The 25,313-nt window shown below is 44.0% G+C and overlaps 1 protein-coding gene across 2 annotated transcripts in view; it reads right to left on the bottom strand.

Moving 5' to 3' along the window:
* Positions 1-25,313, bottom strand: part of LOC124776260 — a 148,782-nt gene that overhangs the window by 11,641 nt on the left and 111,828 nt on the right. For both annotated transcript variants that reach the window (XM_047251153.1, XM_047251152.1), the window contains exon 8: positions 12,975-13,221. In XM_047251153.1, the coding sequence (XP_047107109.1) occupies positions 12,975-13,221 (247 nt within the window). The remainder of the gene's footprint in view (positions 1-12,974; positions 13,222-25,313) is intronic.

Genomic DNA, 25,313 nt, shown 5'->3' with positions numbered 1-25,313 from the left:
AATGGCAGCATCGGAGGTAAATTTTTAGTCTATTTATTACAGATCAATTTCGGCTAATGTGCAGCTATCTTCAGTGAAATTCAGCCATCATGACATGAATATAACTGCACTGAAGGTAGCTGCACAATAGCTGAAATCGATCTGCAATAAAGATTTATGACCGATACTGCCCTTCATCCTATTGGATAAACGCAGACGCTAGCCAGGCCTACAGGTCGCCGTTCTATAAGGGGTAATCAAATGAAAATCGAACACCTGCCACAAAGGGGCAATGGAATCCTTCCATTCGACACCAGTCATCACACACGTTAAGGCATTTATCCCACTGGAACACGATAGGATCAATTCGTGTTCCGTAAAACGCTGCCGGCAGCTGGCAGATCCGCGACGGCACCAACCCTTGGACTTCCTCGTTCGACTAAAACCGACGTCCATGCATGTCTTTCTTCAGAGCATCGAAATTGTGAAAATGACACTGCGAGCAATCCAGGCTGTACGCAGGGTGTTGCAGTGTTTCTCAACTAAATCGCTGCAGCGTAGCCTACGGCCGATAGCATTACTGGGCACTTTGACTACATGGCACATCGCACTTTCTGCAAAGTGTCTTCATAGCGCTGCGTATTGCTCGTGGTTCCAATCTCGAGGAACTCGACAAGCAGAGAGCCCCTGCATTATCACCTCCCCCCTCCCCTCCCCACTGCCAACTGGACCGAGGCTACGCATCATTGATTTGGTTGAGAAACACTGCAACATCCTCTGTACAGCGCGGATCGTTCACCGTGTGATTTTCATGTCTTTGACGACCTGAAGAAAGACATAAGTGGATATCGGTTTCAGTCAGACAAGGAAGGGCAAGAGTGGATCCGCCAGAGGCCGACACGTTCTGCGAAAGAGGAATACACCGTCTCGTCTCCCAGAACGGTAAGTCTTAGCGCGTTTAGTCAATAGTTTTGAATGGTCGCGTTGTAGCGGGTGTTCGGTTTTCATTTGACTACCCATCATATCTAAACACGAACGGCACATGTTCAGTGATCCCCACACATTGTAAGTATTGTTATCAGAATAGCGTTCTGTGTAGTTATGAGTGCTTTTTGTCGGAGTTAAGTGACCTCAGACGTGGGAAAAAAGTTGCTATTTGTATATTGGCTGCTTCCGCAACCAAGGCAGCCAAAATGTTTAGTATTTCAAGAGGCCCCATATCTAAGATTTACACTTCATACAGGGAAAGTGAAACAACGTCATCCTCTAAATCACAACGCGAACGAAAGTATATGTTGAGTGCTCATGACGGGCCATCGCTGAAAACAACTGTGACAAAAAATAAGAGGACTGCAAGTGCAAAAGTCACTGCAGAACTGAATGTTGGACTCGCGAACTCTGTCAGCACCAAAACAACATGAAGGGAGCTCCATCAGCAAGGAACTGTAAGGCGATCTGGAATTCCTGAAAACCATTCATCAGTGATGCAAATGCCCGTAAGAGGAAAACGTGTTGCTGAAGTCATAAAACCTGAACTATGGAGCAATGGAATACCGTCATTTGGTCGGATGTTTACAACTTCTGTCCGAGCGTACGACCCAAGAGTGAAACATGGCAGGGTTCTGGTGATGATTTGGGCAGCCATACCGTTTTATTCCTTGGGCCCCATTGTTACTGTACAATGTCGTATTACTGCCATGTATTATGTCACAGTTTCGGATGATCGGGTCCATCGCATGGTACAATGTTTGTTCCCAAATGGTGATTCTGTGTTCCAAGACGACAGGTCCCCTGTTCGCCCAGCTCGCATTGCCCAGTGCTGGTTTTCTGAGCACGAGGATGCATTGTTGCATCTTCCCTGGCCACCACAGTCGCCATATCTCAATGTTTTTGAGCCTTTGTGGTCTAATTTGGAAAGAAGGGTGCTTGGTCGCCTACCCACCTACATCATCATTGTCTGCACTTGCCACTATTTTGCAGGAAGAACGCTATAACGTTCCATCGAAAACCGTACAGGACCTGCATTCATCTATTCCAAGCCATCTGGAAGCTAAAATGCCAACAGGTTTCCTGCTCCTTATTAGGCTTGGTATGTATTGTGTTTTTTGGCGTTTCCATATTTTTGTCCATCCCCTGTACAGCCAGTGGCAAGAATGAAATGAATGGAATGGAATGTGCTACTATATCTAACGCTCCCGGCTCTCTGGATCACCTTAGGAAGACCGCTGTCAAATGGTGGAACAGGCTTGAGCAGTATGTCACCTTGTGGGTACATGCCAATGAGGATCCAGGCACGTTACAGTAACCAGCCTGGATTAACACGGTATTAAATCCAAAATGAGATTTTCACTCTGCAGCGGAGTGTGCGCTCATAAGAAACTTCCTGGCAGATTAAAAGGTAGGAGACGAGGTACTGGCAGAAGTAAAGCTGTGAGTACCGGGCGTGAGTCGTGCTTCGGTAGCTCAGTTGGCAGAGCACTTGCCCGCGAAAGGCAAAGGTCCCGAGTTCGACTCTCGGTCGGGCACACAGTTTTAATCTGCCAGGAAGTTTCACGGTATTAAATGTTGCCCAAGATTGTATTTTCACATGTGTGCCCTTTCGAGAAGACGGTCTTTACTCACAGACATCCAGCTGGTGCAAAACAGATATACGGTATTGCAGTGTCTGTGTTTTGTTGTGCACTGATAACGTAAGGAACGAGGAAGTTCTGCACAGGACCGGAGAGGAAAGGAATATGTGGAAAACACTGATAAGGAGAAGGGACAGGATGATAGGACATCTGTTAAGACTTTAGGGAATGAGTTCCATGGTACTAGAGGGAGCTGTAGAGGGCAAAAACTGTAGAGGAAGACAGAGATTGGAATACATCCTGCAAATAATTGAGGACGTAGGTTCAAAGTACTACTCTGAGATGAAGGAGAGGAACTCGTGGCGGGCCGCATCAAACCAGTCAGAAGACTGTTGACAAAAAGAAAAAAAAAGTTTTGTTCTGGAGTACGATGCAATGTTCTTTTGGACATTCATGCATGTCCGAAGGAGCAGGCGCTGCGGCGACTAAAACTGTTAATGGAATGCATTAGCAGTTGTGAATATGGACATCCATCAGCTGCATAATGGAATGACGATAATGAACATTTGTGCTGGACCGGCATAAGATACACTTCTGCTGCAGTTACTTTATATTGCTTCCTTTTTTCTAATGGTGTCAGGTGCGAATCTTTTGTTTCTATCTATTTATTTTAGAAATAGGAATTTATTAAAGATCAGAATGAAAACTGGAGGGAAACAGGGGGAAGAATGCTTCTGGATGTTTAAAGTTAATAAGTATTTGTACATCTGTTTTGTGAATTGGGAAAAGGTGGAATGGACTGATGTATCTTGTTGAAATCTTAAAGATACTGCTGTGAGCTGTAAGGACAGAAGGCATATAAAGAACTCTGCGCTACACAGGAAGTGGTAGTAAGAATGAGAAAACAGAGACAGATGCCGGCAAAGTTGATAAAAAATGTTGAAATGGCTCTGAGCACTATGGGACTATCTGAGGTCATCAGTCCCCTAGAACTTAGAACGACTTAAAATCTAAGGACATCACACACATCCATGCCCGAAGCAGGATTCGAACCTGCGACCGTAGCAGTCGCGCGGTTCCGGACTGAAGCGCCTAGAACCGCTCGGTCACCGCGGCAGGCGGCAGAGTTGTTAGACGTGTGTGTGTGTGTGTGTGTGTGTGTGTGTGTGTGTGTGTGTGTGTGTGTAATCTTATGGGACTTAACTGCTAAGATCATCAGTCCCTAAGCTCACACACTACTTAACCTAAATTATCCTAAGGACAAACGCACACACCCATGCCCGAGGGAGGACTCGAACCTCCGCCGAGACCAGCCGCATAGTCCATGACTGCAGCGCCCCAGACCGCTCGGCTAATCCCGCGCGGCAGTTGTTAGACAAGGGTGCTGTTTATCATCAACGCTTTTTCATATTTATGCTGAGAAACTAATAGACAAAGTATTAGAAAAAGCAAGAGGCATAGCAGTAGAAGGAGGAACAATAAAAACAATTAAGTGTGTAGTAATCAAGCAGAGGTGGTTGAATCGGAGAAAAACTACAATTTACAATGGAGAGAATAATATAAGCGGGAGAAACAAATAAGATGTTTTAGATACATAGGAAGTTTGGTGGCATAATTGGAGGCTGCGTGGGAGATTATACACTCCTGGAAATTGAAATAAGAACACCGTGAATTCATTGTCCCAGGAAGGGGAAACTTTATTGACACGTTCCTGGGGTCAGATACATCACATGATCACACTGACAGAACCACAGGCACATAGACACAGGCAACAGAGCATGCGCAATGTCGGCACTAGTACAGTGTATATCCACCTTTCGCAGCAATGCAGGCTGCTATTCTCCCATGGAGACGATCGTAGAGATGCTGGATGTAGTCCTGTGGAACGGCTTGCCATGCCATTTCCACCTGGCGCCTCAGTTGGACCAGCGTTCGTGCTGGACGTGCAGACCGCGTGAGACGACGCTTCATCCAGTCCCAAACATGCTCAATGGGGGACAGATCCGGAGATCTTGCTGGCCAGGGTAGTTGACTTACACCTTCTAGAGCACGTTGGGTGGCACGGGATACATGCGGACGTGCATTGTCCTGTTGGACCAGCAAGTTCCCTTGTCGGTCTAGGAATGGTAGAACGATGAGTTCGATGACGGTTTGGATGTACCGTGCACTATTCAGTGTCCCCTCGACGATCACCAGTGGTGTATGGCCAGTGTAGGAGATCGCTCCCCACACCATGATGCCGGGTGTTGGCCCTGTGTGCCTCGGTCGTATGCAGTCCTGATTGTGGCGCTCACCTGCACGGCGCCAAACACGCATACGACCATCATTGGCACCAAGGCAGAAGCGACTCTCATCGCTGAAGACGACACGTCTCCATTCGTCCCTCCATTCACGCCTGTCGCGACACCACTGGAGGCGGGCTGCAAGATGTTGGGGCGTGAGCGGAAGACGGCCTGACGGTGTGCGGGACCGTAGCCCAGCTTCATGGAGACGGTTGCGAATGGTCCTCGCCGATACCCCAGGAGCAACAGTGTCCCTAATTTGCTGGGAAGTGGCGGTGCGGTCCCCTACGGCACTGCGTAGGATCCTACGGTCTTGGCGTGCATCCGTGCGTCGCTGCGGTCTGGTCCCAGGTCGACGGGCACGTGCACCTTCCGCCGACCACTGGCGACAACATCGATGTACTGTGGAGACCTCACGCCCCACGTGTTGAGCAATTCGGCGGTACGTCCACCCGGCCTCCCGCATGCCCACTATATGCCCTCGCTCAAAGTCCGTCAACTGCACATACGGTTTACGTCCACGCTGTCGCGGCATGCTACCAGTGTTAAAGACTGCGATGGAGCTCCGTATGCCACGGCAAACTGGCTGACACTGACGGCGGCGGTGCACAAATGCTGCGCAGCTAGCGCCAATCGACGGCCAACACCGCGGTTCCTGGTGTGTCCGCTGTGCCGTGCGTGTGATCATTGCTTGTACAGCCCTCTCGCAGTGTCCGGAGCAAGTATGGTGGGTCTGACACACCGGTGTCAATGTGTTCTTTTTTCCATTTCCAGGAGTGTATATATATACGAGGGTATTCCCAAAAGTAAAGTCTCCTATTTTTTTATAAGTACATAGACCCTTTTTATTTCTACAATGGTTTACATCAGTTCACAGTTTGAACATTCAGCTATTTTTCGATATAATCAACATTTCTGTCGATACATTTTTGTAGACGCAGTGGCAGTTTTTGTACGCCCATGTCATACCAGCTCGCCACCATGCTGCGAAGAAGGATGCCGCCATTTGTGTGATTATTGGATGGTCCCAGGTGTAAAATGGTATGCCCAGGTTTCGTCACCCGTGACAATTGAGTCCAGGAAGTTGTCCTGTTCGGCTGCAAGGCGGTGAAGAAATGCGCGGAAGCATCAACTCGTTGCCGCATGTGATCATCAGTCGGCATGCGTGACACCCATCTTGCACACACCTTCCGCTAGTTCAATGTTACCGTTGAAATTCTGTGAGCGGTGCTTCGGGAAACCTCAGGAACCAACGTGCAGAGATCATCCAGGGTGATCCGCCGATCTTCACACAGGCTTTGCTCAACCATCAACACTGTCTCCTCAGAAATTGACAGTCTACCGCTCCTTTGTTTGTCGTGAATTTCGGTCCGACCAGCTGCCAACTCTCTACACCACTTATGAACATTTTTGACATCCATGCACAACTCACCATACAATTCCGTCAATTGGCGATGGATTTCAATCGGCGCAGTGCCCTTTGTCCTCAAAATCCGAACAACTGGGCGCAATTCGCACTTGGCGGTAACATCCAACGGGAGCTCCATTCTCAATGGCTGCCAAGCCAAGGCTGGGCGCCTCAGCGCGGCGTGCGCATGTTAACACACTGCGTGTGAAGCACTCTTCATAACAGTGTGTGCAACTGCCACACAAACAGAGTGTACTTATAAAAAATAGGAGACCCTACTTTTGGGATTGCCCTCGTATGAAAACTGAATCTTCTGAAACAATTGGAGAATATAATGCAATACTCAAGAAATGTAAATGTGTTAAATGAACTGATTATATATATAACGGGAAAAGCCCCTTTAAATTTTCCGTGAAATTGTTATAAATTTGACGTCGCCTGTTTCAGCTGCCTTCAGTACATGTCATAGTAGTGACATTGGGCCATTAGAACCTGCTGTTTGAGACATGTGACCACAGCTGAGAATGTCTTCAATTTCTCAATTTAAAAAAAAAATTGTAGCTCCGCCACAAGAAAACTAGAACTTCATGTTGAAATCTCATTCCGGATGTTATCGACTATTAAGTTTCTTAATTAATAGCCATTGTTTTGTTAAATACCTTACACTTACAGTTTGTTTTATCATGATGGAAGATTTCGATTAATAGATGCGATGTTATTTTTAAACATTTTATTCTGGCTTTTACACAGTTTTGTTGTTTACTTTGCTAGGCTAGGCGCTCCCCATTATTGCTCTTTACATCTTTCATGTGGATTTTAAGTATGGATCTAATTCCACATATTGTATGTCAGTTCACGTTTTACTGTCAGACGGTCATGTTGCCATGTGAAGTAATTTTAATTAATGACCACGCAACTGCATTTTAGCTATTAAATTTACGATACTGGTGTACTTTAGCTATAGTGCCCTCTGCTGCCCTCAGTTATCTGTATAAATACCAAACTCATCCAGGCCATCGTCAGCACTTACTATGTACCTAAAAATACAGATTTTAACGTTGATACCTGCATCAAAATATTTTATGGTATGTATGGATGGTATGCATCACTGTTAATCATATAAATACTTTTTATTTTTCTTATTTATCACAGGGCTGTTGTAGATTTTGCTTCAGCTAATTGAACTTAGTTGGTTTCATCGCCGTTTTTTTATATTTGGAGCAGTTCTGAAGATGGGAGTAGCCGAAACCAATGACAGTGAATTGTAAAATTTAATTGATCTAGATGGACCTTTACAAACAAATATTGCAGCAAATTATGGTAAATTAAAAATGAAGAGGCAAAAATATGGGTTGTTTTAGAACGAGTAAGAAAATGGTAGAAGTAAAATAGGTGAACAGAACGATCTACGAAGGAATACTTCTAAGAAAGGAGAGGAAACTAGCGTAAAGCATAAAAAGGAGAGAAAAGAAATTGGCTGCAACGATGAACGATTGAAGCACACATTGCAGGGAACAGAGGGAGACTAATAGGAAGACTTGGGATGCTGGATGACATTGAAAATGTACGAAGTTAGGTGCAGATTAATATAGACACACAGGATAGCATTTGACACATACGTTTACTATCGGAAGTACGATCGTGTGGGCTATCTAGCGACATTTGTGACTGGATTCAGTATTTCTTAAAGGGGGTCACAGCATATTATCTGATATTGAGCATCATTGACAGATTTAGAAGTAACTTTAGGCGTACTCCAGGAATGTGTGATTGGATCCTAGCTGCTAGTGTTTAATATTAGAGACCCTGCAGATAACATTAACAGTAACCTCAGACTTTTCACAGATGATACTAGCAACCTGGCACAACTTTGCACTAAGTATCTACGACTGGTCGGCCTGTCTGGCATTGCAGTAATAGCTTTTATACATAAACTTTCACCGCCAGTGAGCCTAGGTATTCGTAAAACCGCATCAAAATACCTACAGTAATTCCTCTAATTTACGTTCATATACAGAGAGAAAAGCATGACAAGGGACTTCAGTTTAGCTGTTTGTATAGATGAGTACTGTCTGGAAAAAGCTGAACAATATTCAATAAGATCTGGATAAGATTCCAAAGTGCTGGAAAGATAGTCCACTTCCTTCAAGTTCAGAAGTGTACAATTTTGCAGTTTACATAACGAAACAAGTAGTACCCACCGACAACAATATGGATGTGCCACAACTGGAATTGATCAACTAATTCAAGGAACTGAGTGTAATAATCTGTAGCGACATGAAATGGAAAGATGCAAAGGCTCAGTGGCGCGGAAAAGCAAGTGGCAGACTACAGATACTAGGAAAATGCAATCGATCTACAGAGGGGACTGCTTGTAAAATACATGTTGTAACCCATCCTAGAATAATGCTGAACTGTGTGGGACCTGTACCAAATAGAAAGGATGTAGAATGCTTACACAGGAGGGTACAACTGATTTTTTTTTTATTCACACGTCAAGTTCAGTAGGACCAAATTGAGGAGTATATCTCAAAGGTCATGGAACGTGTCAGTATGAAATTACAACATAAAAGTAATAACAGATAAAAATAAAATGTTTATGAACACGAAAAACGTCAATCAATAAGTTTATGTAAACGCAATAAACAATACAACAAGAATCAGCTTAATTTTTCAAGAAACTCCGCGACAGAGTAGAAGGAGTGACCCATGAGGAAACTCTTCAGTTTCGAATTGAAAGCGCGTGGATTATTGCTGTTATTGCTGAGATTTTCGAATTCGCGTGGTAGTTTATTGAAAATGGATGCAGCAGTATACCGCACACCTTTCTGCACAATAGTTAAGGAAGTCCGATCCAAATGCAAGTTTGATTTCTGCCTAGTATTAACTGAGTGAAAGCTACTTATTCTTGGGAATAAGCTAATATTGTTAACAAGAAATGGCAGTAAGGAATATATGTATTTAGAGGCCAATGTCAAAATACCCAGACTCGTGAACAAGGTTCGACAAGAGGTTGGTGAACTTACATTACTTATTGCCGAACCGCCCGTTTCTGAGCCAAAAATATCCTTTTAGAATGGGAAGAGTTACCCCAGATTATAATACCACACGAGATAAGCGAATGAAAATAATCAAAGCAGGCTACTTTTCGTGTCGAATGATCACTCACTTCAGATACTGTTCGAGCAGTAAAAATGGCAGCATTAAATCTTTGAACAAGATCCTGAACGTGGGCTTTCCACAAGAAGTTTACTGTCTATCTGAACACCTAGAAATTTGAACTGTTCAGTTTCACTGATCATATGCCCATTGTGTGAAATTAAAACGTCAGGTTTTGTTGAATTGCGTGTTTGAAACTGTAAAAACTGAGTCTTAATGTGATTTCGTGTTACTTTATTTTCTACAGGCCATGAACTTAGGTCATGAACTGCTTTATCTGAAACTGAGCCAATGTTGCACACAACATCCTTTACTATCCAAGCTAGTGTCATCAGCAAACTGAAATATTTTAGAGTTACCTGTAATATTAGAGGGCACATCATTTATATACACTGCTGGCCACCGTAAATGCAACAGCCTGAAGGAAGCATCCGAATCAAGTGAAATTTACACCATGGGTTTGCAGCGATGAGATATGCAACTGATTAGAATTTCAGCGCAGACGCACATCACGCGCGCCTGTGGCGCCACCTCATAGCGCCATTTAAGGCTTGTCGATTTCGACGAGTGTACGTTCGGCACGTGTGTTTACTTTGTGGTTGTTTCACAAGACGATCAGTTATGCCTCGTAGACAACAGCGAACATCGTTTGATCAAGTATCCGAGTTCGACAGAGGAAGGATAGTGGCTTACCGAGATTGTGGATTATCATACAGAGAAATCGCTAGTCGTGTTGGACGAAACCAAACAACTGTAATGCGGATATGTGACCGTTGGATGCAGGAGGGTACGACGGACCGACGTGGTCGATCGCATTCACCTCGGTGCACCACTGCACGTGCTGATAGGCAAATTGTGCGCATGGCAGTGACGGATCGCTCAGTGACATCCCGAACCATAGCACAGCACATTGCGTCTGTAACGCATCATCCAGTGTCTGCGCGTACCATTCGACGCCGTTTACAGCAGAGTGGTCTGTCCGCAAGACGTCCATTGCTTCGTCTACCATTGACGCAGAACCACAGACGTCTCCGTCGCCAACGGTGTGATGACAGACGGATGTGGACGGCAGAATGGAATGACGTTGTCTTTACTGACGAGGCACGCTTCTGTCAGCAGCACCACGATGGTCGGATTCGAGTGTGGAGACACCGTGGAGAGAGGATGCTGGACAGCTGCATTATGCACCGCCACACTTGTCTTGCACCGGGTATTATGGTATGGGGGCGGTATCGGATATTACTCTCGCACGCCTCTAGTACGCATTGCCGGTACTTTAAATAGCCGGCGCTACATATCCGAGGCGCTGGAGCCAGTTGTCCTTCCTTACCTTCAGGGCTCGGCCACAGCCATATTTCAACAGGATAATGCGCGACCACACGTGGCACGCATTGTCCAAAGGTTCTTCGTCAATAACCAGATTGAAGTGCTTCCCTGGCCGGCTCGCTCTCCGGATCTTTCGCCGATAGAAAACATGTGGTCCATGGTTGCTCAACAAGTGACCCGGATTACATCCCCAGCTGCCACACCAGATGATCTTTGGCAACGTGTGGAAGCTGCTTGGGCTGCTGTACCCCAGGAACACATCCAACGTCTCTTTGACTCAATGCCGAGACGTGTGGCAGCGGTGATCTCCAACAATGACGGCTACTCTGGCTACTGATTCTGGCAGGAACCACATGTCACAGACGTCTGTAAATGTAATCATTTGATACTTGGTCAACATGTTATCTACAAAATAAATTTTGTTGTGCTACCACTTCTCTTTCTTGGTGTTGCATTTACGGTGGCCAGCAGTGTAAATAAGGAACAGGAGTGGCCCCAACACTGATCCCTGGGGCATCCCCCCACTTGACTGTACCCCACTCAGACCCCACATCACAGCCATTCTCAACATTGTGACTAATGACATTTTGCAGTTGTTGCTGAAGTAATAGGTGAACTAATTGTGAGCTACTCCCCGTGTTCCGTAATGGTGTAACTCCTGGAGCAATATTTTGTGATCAACAGAAATGTCTTAGTTAAATAAAAAAATATGCCTAGCGTTTGAAACCTTTTGTTTAACCCATCCAGTATCTCACAGAGAAAAGAGACTATAGCATTTTCATTTGTTAAACGACTTCTTAAGCTGAACTGTACATTTGATAGCAATAACTTTAGCAAACACTGATGGCATAAAAATAGGTCTAAAATTGTCTACATTACCCCTTCCTCCTTTTTATAAAGCAGCTTTACTACTGCGTACTTTAATCGTTAAGGAAACTGACCATTCCTAAAGGCAAAATTACAAATATGGCTAAATACAGGCCAACATGTGCAGAACAGTACTTTAATATTCTGCTAGGCACTCCATCATATCCATGGGAGTCCTTAGTCTTCAGTGATTAAATTATTGACTCAATCTCCACCTTGTCTGTATCACTGGGGAGTAATTTCAGACATCAATCTCGGAAAGGCATTTGCCAAGAAAGTTATGATTCCCTGTAGAAACTAAAGTTTTATTTAATTCACCAGCATTGCTCAGAAAATAATTGTTAAATACTGTACATATATCTGTTTTATTAGTAACAGAAATACTTTTACTACGAACTGATTTTATATTGTCGACCGTGTGCTGCTGATCATACACTTCCTTCACAGCCGACCATATTGTTTTAATTTTATCCTGTGAGTTAGCTATTCTATTTGCATATCACATACTCTTTGCCTTCCTAATAACATTTTTAAGCACCTTACAATACAGTCTGTAATGGGCTAATGTAGCTTGATTGTGACTGCTTCTAACATTTTGATATATTTCCCACTTTGTTCTACATGATATCCTTATCCCACTAGTCAGCCACCCTGGCCCACTATTACTGCTAGTACCCCGTTTATAACGTTCTAATGGAAAGCAACTCTCAAAGAGCATGAGAAATGTGTTAAGGAAAGCACTATATTTATCATCTATATCAATGCCAGTCAAATGGTCACTGGTGTATTTGACCTATGGGAAAATGTCATGTAGATGCTGAAAAACTGAATTAGCAGATACTTGAAGAGCTGAAGTAATTCGTGAGAGCCTGGTTACGAAGTCTTAAGAACCACTTTTGAGTGAGGAATCTAGGAATGCATATCACTCCCATTAGGACTGTGAACACCAGATGACAGTAGTTACAGTGTGTACAGGTTTGCTTAAGCGATCATTTTTCTTGCATTCCATATGTAAACTGAGTGTTAATAAACTCTAATAAGTGGTGCAATGGGAAGCCGCTTCCGCCATGCACTTCACAGTAATTTGTAAAGTTTAAATGTAGATGTAAACGTAGACATAGACAGACAGATGAATGTATGAAGCCTCCAGCTGATACCTGTTGTAAGGTAGATATATCAAAAAGAAAGAAAAAAAAGAAGATTTAAGACGCATTAGGAATGGTATTATGTTGCTATAATAGATGTATAACAGAGGCAATGAAGATTAGAAAAATTATGTTCCTTGAAACTGGAGATGCTGGTTAAATTATAGAGAGAGCTGGCTGCTGGAGAACCCTAAAAACACAACAGAGGGAGGGAGCTGAGGATATGGGCTGCACTCACAGACGTTTCCCTGGGGCGGCTGCCAGAGGACGAGGCTCTCGGAGGCGGGCACCAGCTCGTCGACGGCGGGAATGATGGAGACGCGCACAGGGTAGCAGCGCGACGCGGCGTTGAGCAGAACGCGCACCAGCGTCGAGGGCAGCAGCCGCGGCAAGGCGCTGCCGCCGCTCAGGAAGCGCTGCAGCAGCGCCTGCTGGCGGCGAGCAAGCCGAAGCTCGTGCCGCACCAGCCACAGCGTCTCCGCGGCCTGTGTGTCAACAAATGGATGCAGTCCTCTGCCCCCACTAGCTGATCATTGATGATGATGGAAATAAAAGGAAGGTTCAGGAATGGAATTAAAATTCTGGCTGAAAGTCTGTCAGTGTTAAGATTCGCTGCTGACACTACAATCATAAGTAAAAGTGAGCAAGAATTACATGGTCTGTTGAATGGAATCAACTTTATCATTAGCATAGCATATGTAAGGGCCAGTCAAATGAAAACCAGACACATTGAAAAAAGTAAGTAAACTGTTCATTATTTCAAAAGTAGTCACCCCAACTGTTAATGCATTAACCCCACTGTGAGATAACACAGTCAATGTCTTCACAGAAAAATGTTTGCAGTTGCCCAAAGAGCCAGATTATACACAGATGTGCACCTCTTCGTCTGAAGCAAATCATCGGCCGTGACTGTCCTCCTCCAGGGCTCCAGAAATATGGAGATTGCATGGGGAGAGATCAGGACCTTATGATATGTACCGGAGTCCAAGCGAAACTTCTGTGGGCAGCCTTACGTGTTGTCATGGTTGTTTTGACTACGCTGCCAAAGCTTCGCTGGGAAGAGCTTACATCTTCATACAGTCCCCATCTCTCTTCATGTGATTTCCATATTTTTGAAGTCCTGAGGAAAGACTGTTCATTGCCGTCGATTTGCTTTGGACGTAAAGGTGCACGTTGGGGTACAACCATGATTCTGCATGCAACCGCAAACAATTTTCCAAGAAGGCATTCACAGTCTTGTCTCACAGTGGGATAAATGTATCAACAGTTACGGCGAGTACTTTTGAAATAATAAACAGTTTACTTGTTTTTTTCCCATGTGTATCGTTTTGCAGTAGACTGCCCCTTATACACTGACGCTACAGAAAGACGAAATAATGAGAAGTAGCAGCTATAAGACTAACGATAAATTTAACATTAAAGTCAACAACTATGAATAAGACCAAGTGAAGGCAATTGCCACCCTGGAAGCAAATCTACGCATGATGGATGAAGCAAAGATGACATAAGAAGCAGAAGTAAAGACAGAGAATATAAACATTAGTTTTAATAGTTTAAAAAAAAACGCCGGTCTTGTAAACCGGAAATAAGTCCAGCCCCCACTTTTAAAACTTCAGAGGTGAAAAAGCAGGAAAAGCTGGTTTTCCTAGCTGAGAGAAATTTGTTGGTATCAAAGATAGTGCTCAGGAATAAACTTCTGAGAATGTATGTTGGCAGTACAGCACTGTTTACAAGTTAATAAGAGCTATGGGAAAACCAAAAAGAGAAAGAATCCTAGCGTTTGAGATGCAGTGCTACAGAATAATGTAGAAATTTAGGTGAGACTGATAATAAGGGTCAGAATGATAGGATATGTGATACAACCTGACAGGATAACTGCCACGGAACTAAAGAGAGGTATAGAGGATAAAAACTGTAGACAACAGCAAAGATTGTGATGTGTTGTTGTTGTTGTTGTTGTTGTTGTTGTGGTCTTCAGTCCTGAGACTGGTTTGATGCAGCTCTCCATGCTACTCCATCCTGTGCAAGCTTCTTCATCTCCCAGTACCTACTGCAACCCACATCCTGAATCTGCTTGGTGTATTAATCTCTTGGTCTCCCTCTACTTGGTGTATTCATCTCTTGGTCTCCCTCTACGATTTTTACCCTCCACGCTGCCCTCCAATACTAAATTGCTGATCCCTTGATGCCTCAGAACATCTCCTACCAACCGATCCCTTCTTCTAGTCAAGTTGTCCCACAAACTTCTCTTCTCCCCAATCCTATTCAACACCTCCTCATTAGTTATGTGATCTACCCATCTAATCTTCAGCATTCTTCTGTAGCACCACATTTCGAAAGCTTCTATTCTCTTCTTGTCCAAACTATTTATCGTCCATGTTTCACTTCCATACATGGCTACACTCCATACAAATACTTTCAGAAACGACTTCCTGACACTTAAATCTATACTCGATGTTAACAAATTTCTCTTCTTCACAAACGCTTTCCTTGCCATTGTCAGTCTACATTTTATATCCTCTCTACTTCGACCATCATCAGTTATTTTGCTCCCCAAATAGCAAAACTCCTTTATTACTTTAAGTGTCTCATTTCCTAATCTAATACCCTCAGCATCACCCGACTTAATTCGACTACACTCCATTATCCTCGTTTTGCTTTTGTTGATGTTTATCTTATATCCTCCTTTCAAGACACTATCCATCCCGTTCAACTGCTCTTCCAAGTCCTTTGCTGTCCCTGACAGAATTACAATGTCATCGGCAAACCTTAAAGTTCTTCTCCATGGATTTTAATACCTACTCCGAATTTTTCTTTTGTTTCCTTCACTGCTTGCTCAATATAAAGATTGAATAACATCGGCGAGAGGTTACAACCCTGTCTCACTCCCTTCCCAAGCACTGCTTCCCTTTCTTGCCCCTCAACTCTTATAACTGCCAGTTGGTTTCTATACAAATTGTAAATAGTCTTTCGCTCCCTATATTTTACCCCTGCCACCTTCAGAATTTGAAAGAGAATATTCCAGTTAACATTGTCAAAAGCTTTCTCTAAGTCTACAAATGCTAGAAACGTAGGTTTGCCTTACCTTAATCTAGCTTCTAAGATAGGTCGTAGGGTCAGTATTGCCTCACGTGTTCCAATATTTCTACGGAATCCAAAGTCATCTTCCCCTATGTCGGCTTCTACTAGTTTTTCCATTCGTCTGTAAAGAATTCGTGTTAGTATTTTGCAGCTGTGACTTATTAAACTGATAGTTCGGTAATTTTCACATCTGTCAACACCTGCTTTCTTTGGGATTGGAATTATTATATTCTTCTTGAAGTCTGAGGGTATTTCTCCTGTCTCATACATCTTGCTCACCAGGTGGTAGAGTTTTGTCAAGACTGGCTCTCCCAAGGCCGTCAGTAGTTCTAATGGAATGTTGTCTACTCCCGGGACCTTGTTTCGACTCAGGTCTCTCAGTGCTCTGTCAAACTCTTCACGCAGTATCGTATCTACCATTGCATCTTCTTCTACATCCTCTTTCATTTCCATAATATTGTCCTCAAGTACATCGCCCTTGTATAGACCCTCGATATACTCCTTCCTCCTTTCTGCTTTCCCTTCTTTGCTTAGAACTGCGTTTCCATCTGAGCTCTTAATATTCATATACCCAACAAAAAATCGGGGACATGTTTAATTGCTACTCTGAGATGAAGTGATTAGCACAGCAGAGGACGTTGTGTAGGCCGCGTCAAATCAGTCAGAACACTTGATGACCGCCAAATGATAAATTAAAAAATACATTGTCTAAGGCAACAATACTCGAAGTGTGCTCTGCGGAGCCCTGTGGCTCCGCAAGGCCTCTACGAGGGCTCTGCCAAAATAGTATCAGCCTGAAGAACGACGCACGTCAAGTGTTATCACACACTGAGGAAAACCATTTTAATAAACATCTTATCAGTATATAAGAAACTATCACCCTCGATTGCGGTAGCTTTAATAACGTCCACTAGAGCTAACAGCCAACCACGCTGGCCGTCCTCACCAGATGCGTGAAATAAACCCAGATTGGGAAATATTTATGTTGCCGACCTACACAAATGATCGTCTGCAGACATTTAAAATAGGGGTGGGTGCTGCAGACCAAACCATATTAATCAAGAGTGTTAACAAAATATGAACCAGGTATGGCCCAGAAATGGCTATCTATTGTTTATGCCAAGCAATTTAATTCTTAACGAACTGCTCTTGGTATGATACTTCAATCAGATAAAAAACGTCTTATGTGAACACTTTACACCTGTTTTCATGCTCGACAAAAAACTAAAATCAACTAAGAACAATGGTAAGCAAATCACGAAGCCAAGTTTCATATACACTCCTGGAAATTGAAATAAGAACACCGTGAATTCATTGTCCCAGGAAGGGGAAACTTTATTGACACATTCCTGGGGTCAGATACATCACATGATCACACTGACAGAACCACAGGCACATAGACACAGGCAACAGAGCATGCACAATGGCGGCACTAGTACAGTGTATATCCACCTTTCGCAGCAATGTAGGCTGCTATTCTCCCATGGAGACGATCGTAGAGATGCTGGATGTAGTCCTGTGGAACGGCTTGCCATGCCATTTCCACCTGGCGCCTCAGTTGGACAAGCGTTCGTGCTGGACGTGCAGACCGCGTGAGACGACGCTTCATCCAGTCCCAAACATGCTCAATGGGGGACAGATCCGGAGATCTTGCTGGCCAGGGTAGTTGACTTACACCTTCTAGAGCACGTTGGGTGGCACGGGATACATGCGGACGTGCATTGTCCTGTTGGAACAGCAAGTTCCCTTGTCGGTCTAGGAATGGTAGAACGATGGGTTCGATGACGGTTTGGATGTACCGTGCACTATTCAGTGTCCCCTCGACGATCACCAGTGGTGTACGGCCAGTGTAGGAGATCGCTCCCCACACCATGATGCTGGGTGTTGGCCCTGTGTGCCTCGGTCGTATGCAGTCCTGATTGTGGCGCTCACCTGCACGGCGCCAAACACGCATACGACCATCATTGGCACCAAGGCAGAAGCGACTCTCACCCCTGAAGACGACACGTCTCCATTCGTCCCTCCATTCACGCCTGTCGCGACACCACTGGAGGCGGGCTGCACGATGTTGGGGCGTGAGCGGAAGACGGCCTAACGGTGTGCGGGACCGTAGCCCAGCTTTATAGAGACGGTTGCGAACGGTCCTCGCCGATACCCCAGGAGCAACAGTGTCCCTAATTTGCTGGGAAGTGGCGGTGCGGTCCCCTACGGCACTGCGTAGGATCCTACGGTCTTGGCGTGCATCCGTGCGTCGCTGCGGTCCGGTCCCAGGTCGACGGGCACGTGCACCTTCCGCCGATCACTGGCGACAACATCGATGTACTGTGGAGACCTCACGCCCCACGTGTTGAGCAATTCGGCGGTACGTCCACCCGGCCTCCCGCATGCCCACTATATGCCCTCGCTCAATGTCCGTCAACTGCACATACGGTTCACGTCCACGCTGTCGCGGCATGCTACCAGTGTTAAAGACTGCGATGGAGCTCCGTATGCCACGGCAAACTGGCTGACACTGACGGCGGCGGTGCACAAATGCTGCGCAGCTAGCGCCATTCGACGGCCAACACCGCGGTTCCTGGTGTGTCCGCTGTGCCGTGCGTGTGATCATTGCTTGTACAGCCCTCTCGCAGTGTCCGGAGCAAGTATGGTGTCAATGTGTTCTTTTTTCCATTTCCAGGAGTGTAGTTCCCATAGTTTCTCGTTGTGTTGCTCCTATGCAAGGATGCTATTTTAGAACTCATACTTTAACTGCCAGCAATTTTATAAAAGTGTTTTATTGGGTAATACATCTAAACTCAAAATTTATTCAATAAAGACGAGGATTAAGAATGCTGTGCAAAGAAAATAATGACACATGTAGAATACTACACTCACTTAGCAATACGTAAATGGCATTTGTCATTAATAATAAAAGTAAGACAGTTTCAGATGAACAGTGATTAATAAAACCACAAAGTGGGATTTAAATAAATTTCCATGTAAACTTTAACTCTTTCTCTATTGCGCGGAGTGAGATTATGCGGTCTTGTCCAAAGATTTCCGACAGTAATTTTGATCGCTTAAAATGATACTCATCCACATATTTCACAGTCGAGAAATTTTCGCTGCTGCTACATGCCTTGGTGTATTTCAGCACCATCCATGTTAGTCGTCCATGCATACTTTTAACTCGCAATTTTGGGCTTTGAGAGCAGCTTTGAGACAGTGCTTAATGCTTACCGCTGATAAAGAAATAATGCATGAATAAATAAGATTCAGTCTGCAGCTCATCGGACAGTAAATAATTTAATCACTACAAGCTGAAGAGTATGAGAAAACGACTGCACAAGATGCTTATCATTGTTGGTGTCACAAGAATGCATCAACGTGTTTAGTTTATTACAGAAATTACAAAATTAATTTACCAGTTTACTTAATTAAGTGGGTGAATGTAGGTTATATGATTTTTGAGCAATCCTAGAATTATTAAAATTTAAGTATTGTGAGAAGTAATGTTGTCATTAACAGTGTATAAAGTGGTTACTTGTGGAAATTTAAATACAGACTTATTGAAAGATTCGAATCACAGAAATGAGATTATAAAACTAGTCAATAGTTTTAGGTTTGTACAAACAGTAAACTTTCCAAATGAAATGATTACTAAAAGTAAATGTGCAGTTGAGCAAATTTTTATAGGACTACGTGACTTCAGTTATAGTAGCAATATTACAAATATGGGCTACAGTCAGGGTTGAATTAACCATGCCAGGGTCCCTAGGCAATATACATCTCCTTGTGTAACTTCCTAAAATACATTTTTTCTACCACAACGCTTGTTTTCTACTACATCACGGAGGTCTGCCATCACTGTATGAACAAGTTGAGACAAATGAAATCAAAATATGCGAATTTTTTTATTAAATATTTTGTAAAGTACAACATATATAAATATTAATAATATAAAGGTTTTTTGGATACAAAATCGTTTAAAACATCTTTTTCCAATATATCACTTTCAGACGCCATTGTCGCCAGTGAATTCAAACGGTTCTGACACACTGGTAAACGAAGACAGTTGTTGATTAGTTTTAATGTCTAAAAGTTACATTCACCTATGGCGTTTGTACGCGTCAGACTTCTATATGTTTACAATTTACAAGTTGATTGTACCTTATTACCAAAAATCTGTTTATACGATTACTCGGCAGGTACAAATTTATCTTTTTCGACATCCTCTAATTGTAACTTAAGTACATGAACTGCACCATGTCGTCTATAAACTCAGGCTCAGTGTTCTCGGAATAATGTTCCCTAAACTTCGTACAAGCCTCTCTAATTTCATCGTTGGACTTCGTCGAGAAATCTGTTAGAAATACAAGCAGACAATTAATTTCCCCATAAGCTCGTAGTTGCCGCAGCAATTCTGTACACAGCATGTCTAATATGGGGAAATAAGTTTCAGTCTTTAACTTGTGTTTTTCTCTGTGTACAACGTCTTCTGTAATTCCCACCTTTTTGTAGTTTCTTCAATTTTAATCTACAGTTCATAACCAATAGATTGTGATCAAAGTCCACATCTGCCCCTGGAAATGTCTTACAATTTAAAACCAGGTTCCTGAATCTCTGTCTTACCATTATACAATCTATCTGAGACCTTCCACTATCTCCAGGCTTCTTCCATGTACACAACTTTCTTGCATGATTCTTGAACCAAGTGTTAGCTATGATTAAGTTGTGCTCTGTGCAAAATTCTACCAGGCGGTTTCCTCTTTCATTCCTTACTCCCATTCCATATTCACCTACTACGTTTCCTTCTCTTCCTTTTCGTACTATCGAGTTCCAGTCACTATTAAATTTTCGTCCCCCTTCACTATCTATTCATACATTTCATCAATCTTTTCGTCATCTGTAGAGCGAGTTGGCATATAAACCTGTACCACTGTGGTAGGCGTGGGCTTCGTATCTATCTTGGCCACAATAATACACTCACTATGCTGTTTGTAGTAGCTTACTTGCATTCCTATTTTCCTATTCATTATTAAACGTACTCCTGCATTACCCCTATTTGATTTTGTATTTATAAACCTGTATTCACTTGACTAGAAGTCTTGTTCCTCCTGCCACCGAACTTCACTAATTCCTACTATGTCTAACATTAACCTATGCATTTCCCTTTTTAAATTTTCTAACCTACCTGCGCGGTTAAGGGATCTGACATTCCACGCTCCGATTGGTAGAATGCCAGTTACATTCTCCTGATAAGAACGTCCTCCTGAGCAGTCCCCTCCCGGAGATCCGAATGGGGGACTATTTTACTTCCGGAATATTTTACTCAAGAGGACGCCATCATCATCATTTAACCATACAGTATAGCTGCATGCCCTCGGGAAAAATTACGGCTGTTGCTTCCGCTTGCTTTCAGGCGTCCGCAGTACCAGCACAGCAAGTTCGTTTTGGTTGGGGTTACAAGGCCAGATAAGTCAATCATCCAAACTGTTGCCCCTGCAGTTACTGAAAAGGCTGCTGCCCCTCTTCAGGAACCACACGTTTGTCTGGCCTCTCAACAGATACCCCTCCTTTGTGGTTGCACCAACGGTATGGCTATCTGTATCGCTGACGCACGCAAGCCTCTCCACCAACGGCAAGGCCCATGGTTCATAAATTAATTGAACCTAAATACTTACCTATCCTCAAAATTTTTGTCATTACAGTATTTATTATTTTGCTGCCTTGCTTTTAGGAGACCGGAGACAAAATGAACAGCGGCACGGGATGAAAACAATTTCTACAATATCTATACAAGAACAACTTAGGCTCTTCAGATTCCACTTCTATAGTATGAGACGGAATAAGTATGTAAAATAAAATCTCGTAATCAAACTTACGTGGTCTCATAAATGTAACTTCGGTTTATTACACTCGCCGTCTCACTGATGTTCTCGAAGCACTTTCAGTATTTAGAAAAATGTAGCATTCTTATCTAAATTCTTAAGTTTTGAAACACAGAACCACAGTAAAATTTTTAAATTTAATTCATGGGCGCAAAACTCGCAAATCGCAATTACAGAAAAAAATGAAAATTGAAATTGTTTCGAAACTTTTGTTTACGAAACAACTACGTAGATTTCGCTTCCAACATACTATTCTACACTACTGACTTAGTGCGAGCGTCCTATCAAATTCCTGTTTCACCGGAAGACATACAGAAGACGGCTGCAACAATGCCCTTAGGTCTTTTGAGTTTGTGAGAATGTCTTTCGGATTGTGTAATGCGGTGCTGACATTTCAACGCTTTATGAATGAAATCACAAAAGATCTGGATTTATGTTGTGTGTACAGAGACGACATTTCAGTGACGTCCGCGTCAGAAGCGGAATGTCTAGAACATTTAAACAGGATTTTTGATCGTTTACGTATGCAAGGCCTTGTTATTAACCCTAAAAAGTGTATCTTCGGGGCAACAGACATTCAGTTTTTGGGATATACAATCGATGCCCATGGGATCCGACCTCCTAATGAAAAGGTGGAAGCCATAGTCAAATATTCCCGTCCTGCTACAATTAGGGAGCTACATCGTTTTCTCGGCATCAGTAATTTCTATCATCGATTTAACCCAGTATTACACTAATAACAGCTCCAATGTTCGAACTTCTGAAGGGTGCTCCGAAGCCAAATAATAAAGTGCAATGGACAAACGAAACGCGTACTGCTTTTCCATCTTTTCAGTCTGTAGCCGGCCAGTGTGGCCGAGCGGTTCTTGGCGCTTCAGTCTGGAACCGCACGACCGCTACGGTCGCAGGTTCGAATCCTGCCTCGGGCATGGATGTGTGTGATGTCCTTAGGTTAGTTAGGTTTAAGTTCTAGGGGACTGATGGCCTCAGATGTTAAGTCCCATAGTGCTCAGAGCCATTTGAACCATTTTTTTTTTTCAATCTGTGAAAACAGCAATAACAGAGGCTACACAGTTAGCTCATCCAGTATTACACGCTCAACTTGCATTCGTGGTAGATACATCAGCTCCCTCCATTGGCGCCGTACTTCAGCAACAAGTGGAGTGTAGTTGGCAGTCACGAGGGTTTTTCAGTCGTAAGTTGTCACCGTCACAGTAACGCTGGGCAACTTGCGCTCGAGAACTGTACGCCGCGTATGCCGCGATTTAGGAAGTTCCGGCATCGTTAGAAGGCCGACACTTTACCATATACACGGACCATAAACCACTGAGATATGCTTTCAATATGTAACCAGGGAAAGCACCACTGATATAACTTCGACATTTGGACTTCATTAGCCAGTTAACCACTCACGTACTCTATGTGCAAGGAAAGTCAAATGCGCCAACAGACGCTCTTTTACGTGTTGAAGCTATATTCACTGCAACTTATTACGAGGCCCTAGCGCAATCCCAGCAGCACGACGATGAGCTACGCTCGTTATTGGATAACCCAGTGGGATTTAAGTTACAACACATGACTGTACCAGAAACAAATAAATGTCGTATTGTAGTGTGACGTGTCTGGCACAAAAGAGCGACCGTTCATACCCCACAAATTTCGATCACAAGCAATTGCGTCAATGCACAACCTGGCTCCTCCCGGGGTTCGGGACATAGCAAAATTACTGCGTTTTTCTGGCCAGGAACGGATGCAGACTGTAAGACATTTGTCAGAAACGGCATGGAGTGTCAGAAAAATAAGATCACTCGAAATGTCAAGGCACCATTACGCACATTTCTGCCTCAAGTCAACGCTTTGAACATGTTCATCCAGAAAGTGTGCTCCCTTCCACTATCAGAAGGCTACAGCTACTGCTTCACGGTTGTGTTTGGACTTTCAAGACGGCCTGAAGCTTTCCCTATGAAACGCATTACAGCCGAGACGGTAGCGAAAACGTTTCTCCGTCGATGGACCGCCAGGTACGCACTGCAACAGATCAGGGACACCAATTTGAGGGTTACTTGTTCAAAGCACTGACCAGTTTGTCGGGCACTAAGCGTATTCGTACTACCGCTTATCATCCGGCAGCGAATGGAATAATAGAAAGCCTGCATCGCCAACTGAAGTCAGCCCTTTGGTGTCACGCTACATAAAACTGGATGGAGGCGTTACCCATAGTGCTCCTTGGTCTCCGTGTATCATTTGAGAGCGACGTGAAGGCTACAGCAGCTGAATTAGTGTACGGACAAACACTGCGCCTACCAGGGAAGTTCATGCACAATGTGACGGACGATGCGGTTGAAGCGTCAGAGTTTGTTACCAAATTACGATCGCACACCCGACAACTTCCGCCAGTGACAGCTAGAGAGCAAAGTGAACGACATCTGTTCATATTCAAAGGCCTCTCCAGCTGCAACCATGTATTCATACGAAATGTCACGGCGCGCAAGCCACTGCAGCCGCCGTATGAAGGGCCGTATAAAGTGCTTCATCTACATCTACATCTACATTTATACTCCGCAAGCCACCCAACGGTGTGTGGCGGAGGGCACTTTACGTGCCACTGTCATTACCTCCCTTTCCTGTTCCAGTCACGTATGGTTCGCGGGAAGAACGACTGTCTGAAAGCCTCCGTGCGTGCTCTAATCTCTCTGATTTTACATTCGTGATCTCCTCGGGAGGTATAAGTAGGGGGAAGCAATATATTCGATACCTCATCCAGAAACGCACCCTCTCGAAACCTGGCGAGCAAGCTACACCGCGATGCAGAGCGCCTCTCTTGCAGAGTCTGCCACTTGAGTTTATTAAACATCTCCGTAACGCTATCACGGTTACCAAATAACCCTGTGACGAAACGCGCCACTCTTCTTTGGATCTTCTCTATCTCCTCCGTCAGACCGATCTGGTACGGATCCCACACTGATGAGCAATACTCAAGTATAGGTCGAACGAGTGTTTTGTAAGCCACCTCCTTTGTTGATGGGCTGCATTTTCTAAGCACTCTCCCAATGAATCTCAACCTGGTACCCGCCTTACCAACAATTAATTTTATATGATCATTCCACTTCAAATCGTTCCGCACGCATACTCCCAGATATTTTACAGAAGTAACTGCTACCAGTGTTTGTTCCGCTATCATATAATCATACAATAAAGAATCATTGACAGAAGCAGCGACACTTAGACATCAGAGGTGTGCCTCCCACCGTGTCCATTGAAAGACTTAAATCTGCCTTCTACGCTATATAAGATGCAGCGAAGACGGCCGACACCGCGACCGTCAAAGACACAGTACCTGACATTACTCATGTCCAATGGGATGCCGACACGATGAGACAACCAACGGGCGCGGTAATGAAGCCAGTGACTCAGAGTGAGCTTCCCCCACGGAAAGCTGGTACCATCGAATTCAACAATAAAATACCTGGTTTTCAGAAAACATTGACAACACATACCGGACGTCACGTCCGGTTCAAACTCAGATACCCTTTACACTGGAGGGGGGAGTTATATAGACCATCACATCACAGTGCGCGGGGCCCCTAGCTGACGATGGGCCCCTGGGCAGTTTCCTGCACTGCCTA

Source organism: Schistocerca piceifrons, chromosome 2, assembly GCF_021461385.2.
Source record: "Schistocerca piceifrons isolate TAMUIC-IGC-003096 chromosome 2, iqSchPice1.1, whole genome shotgun sequence".
Classification (NCBI taxonomy): domain Eukaryota; kingdom Metazoa; phylum Arthropoda; class Insecta; order Orthoptera; family Acrididae; genus Schistocerca; species Schistocerca piceifrons.
This window is presented reverse-complemented; position numbering and strand designations above follow the sequence as displayed.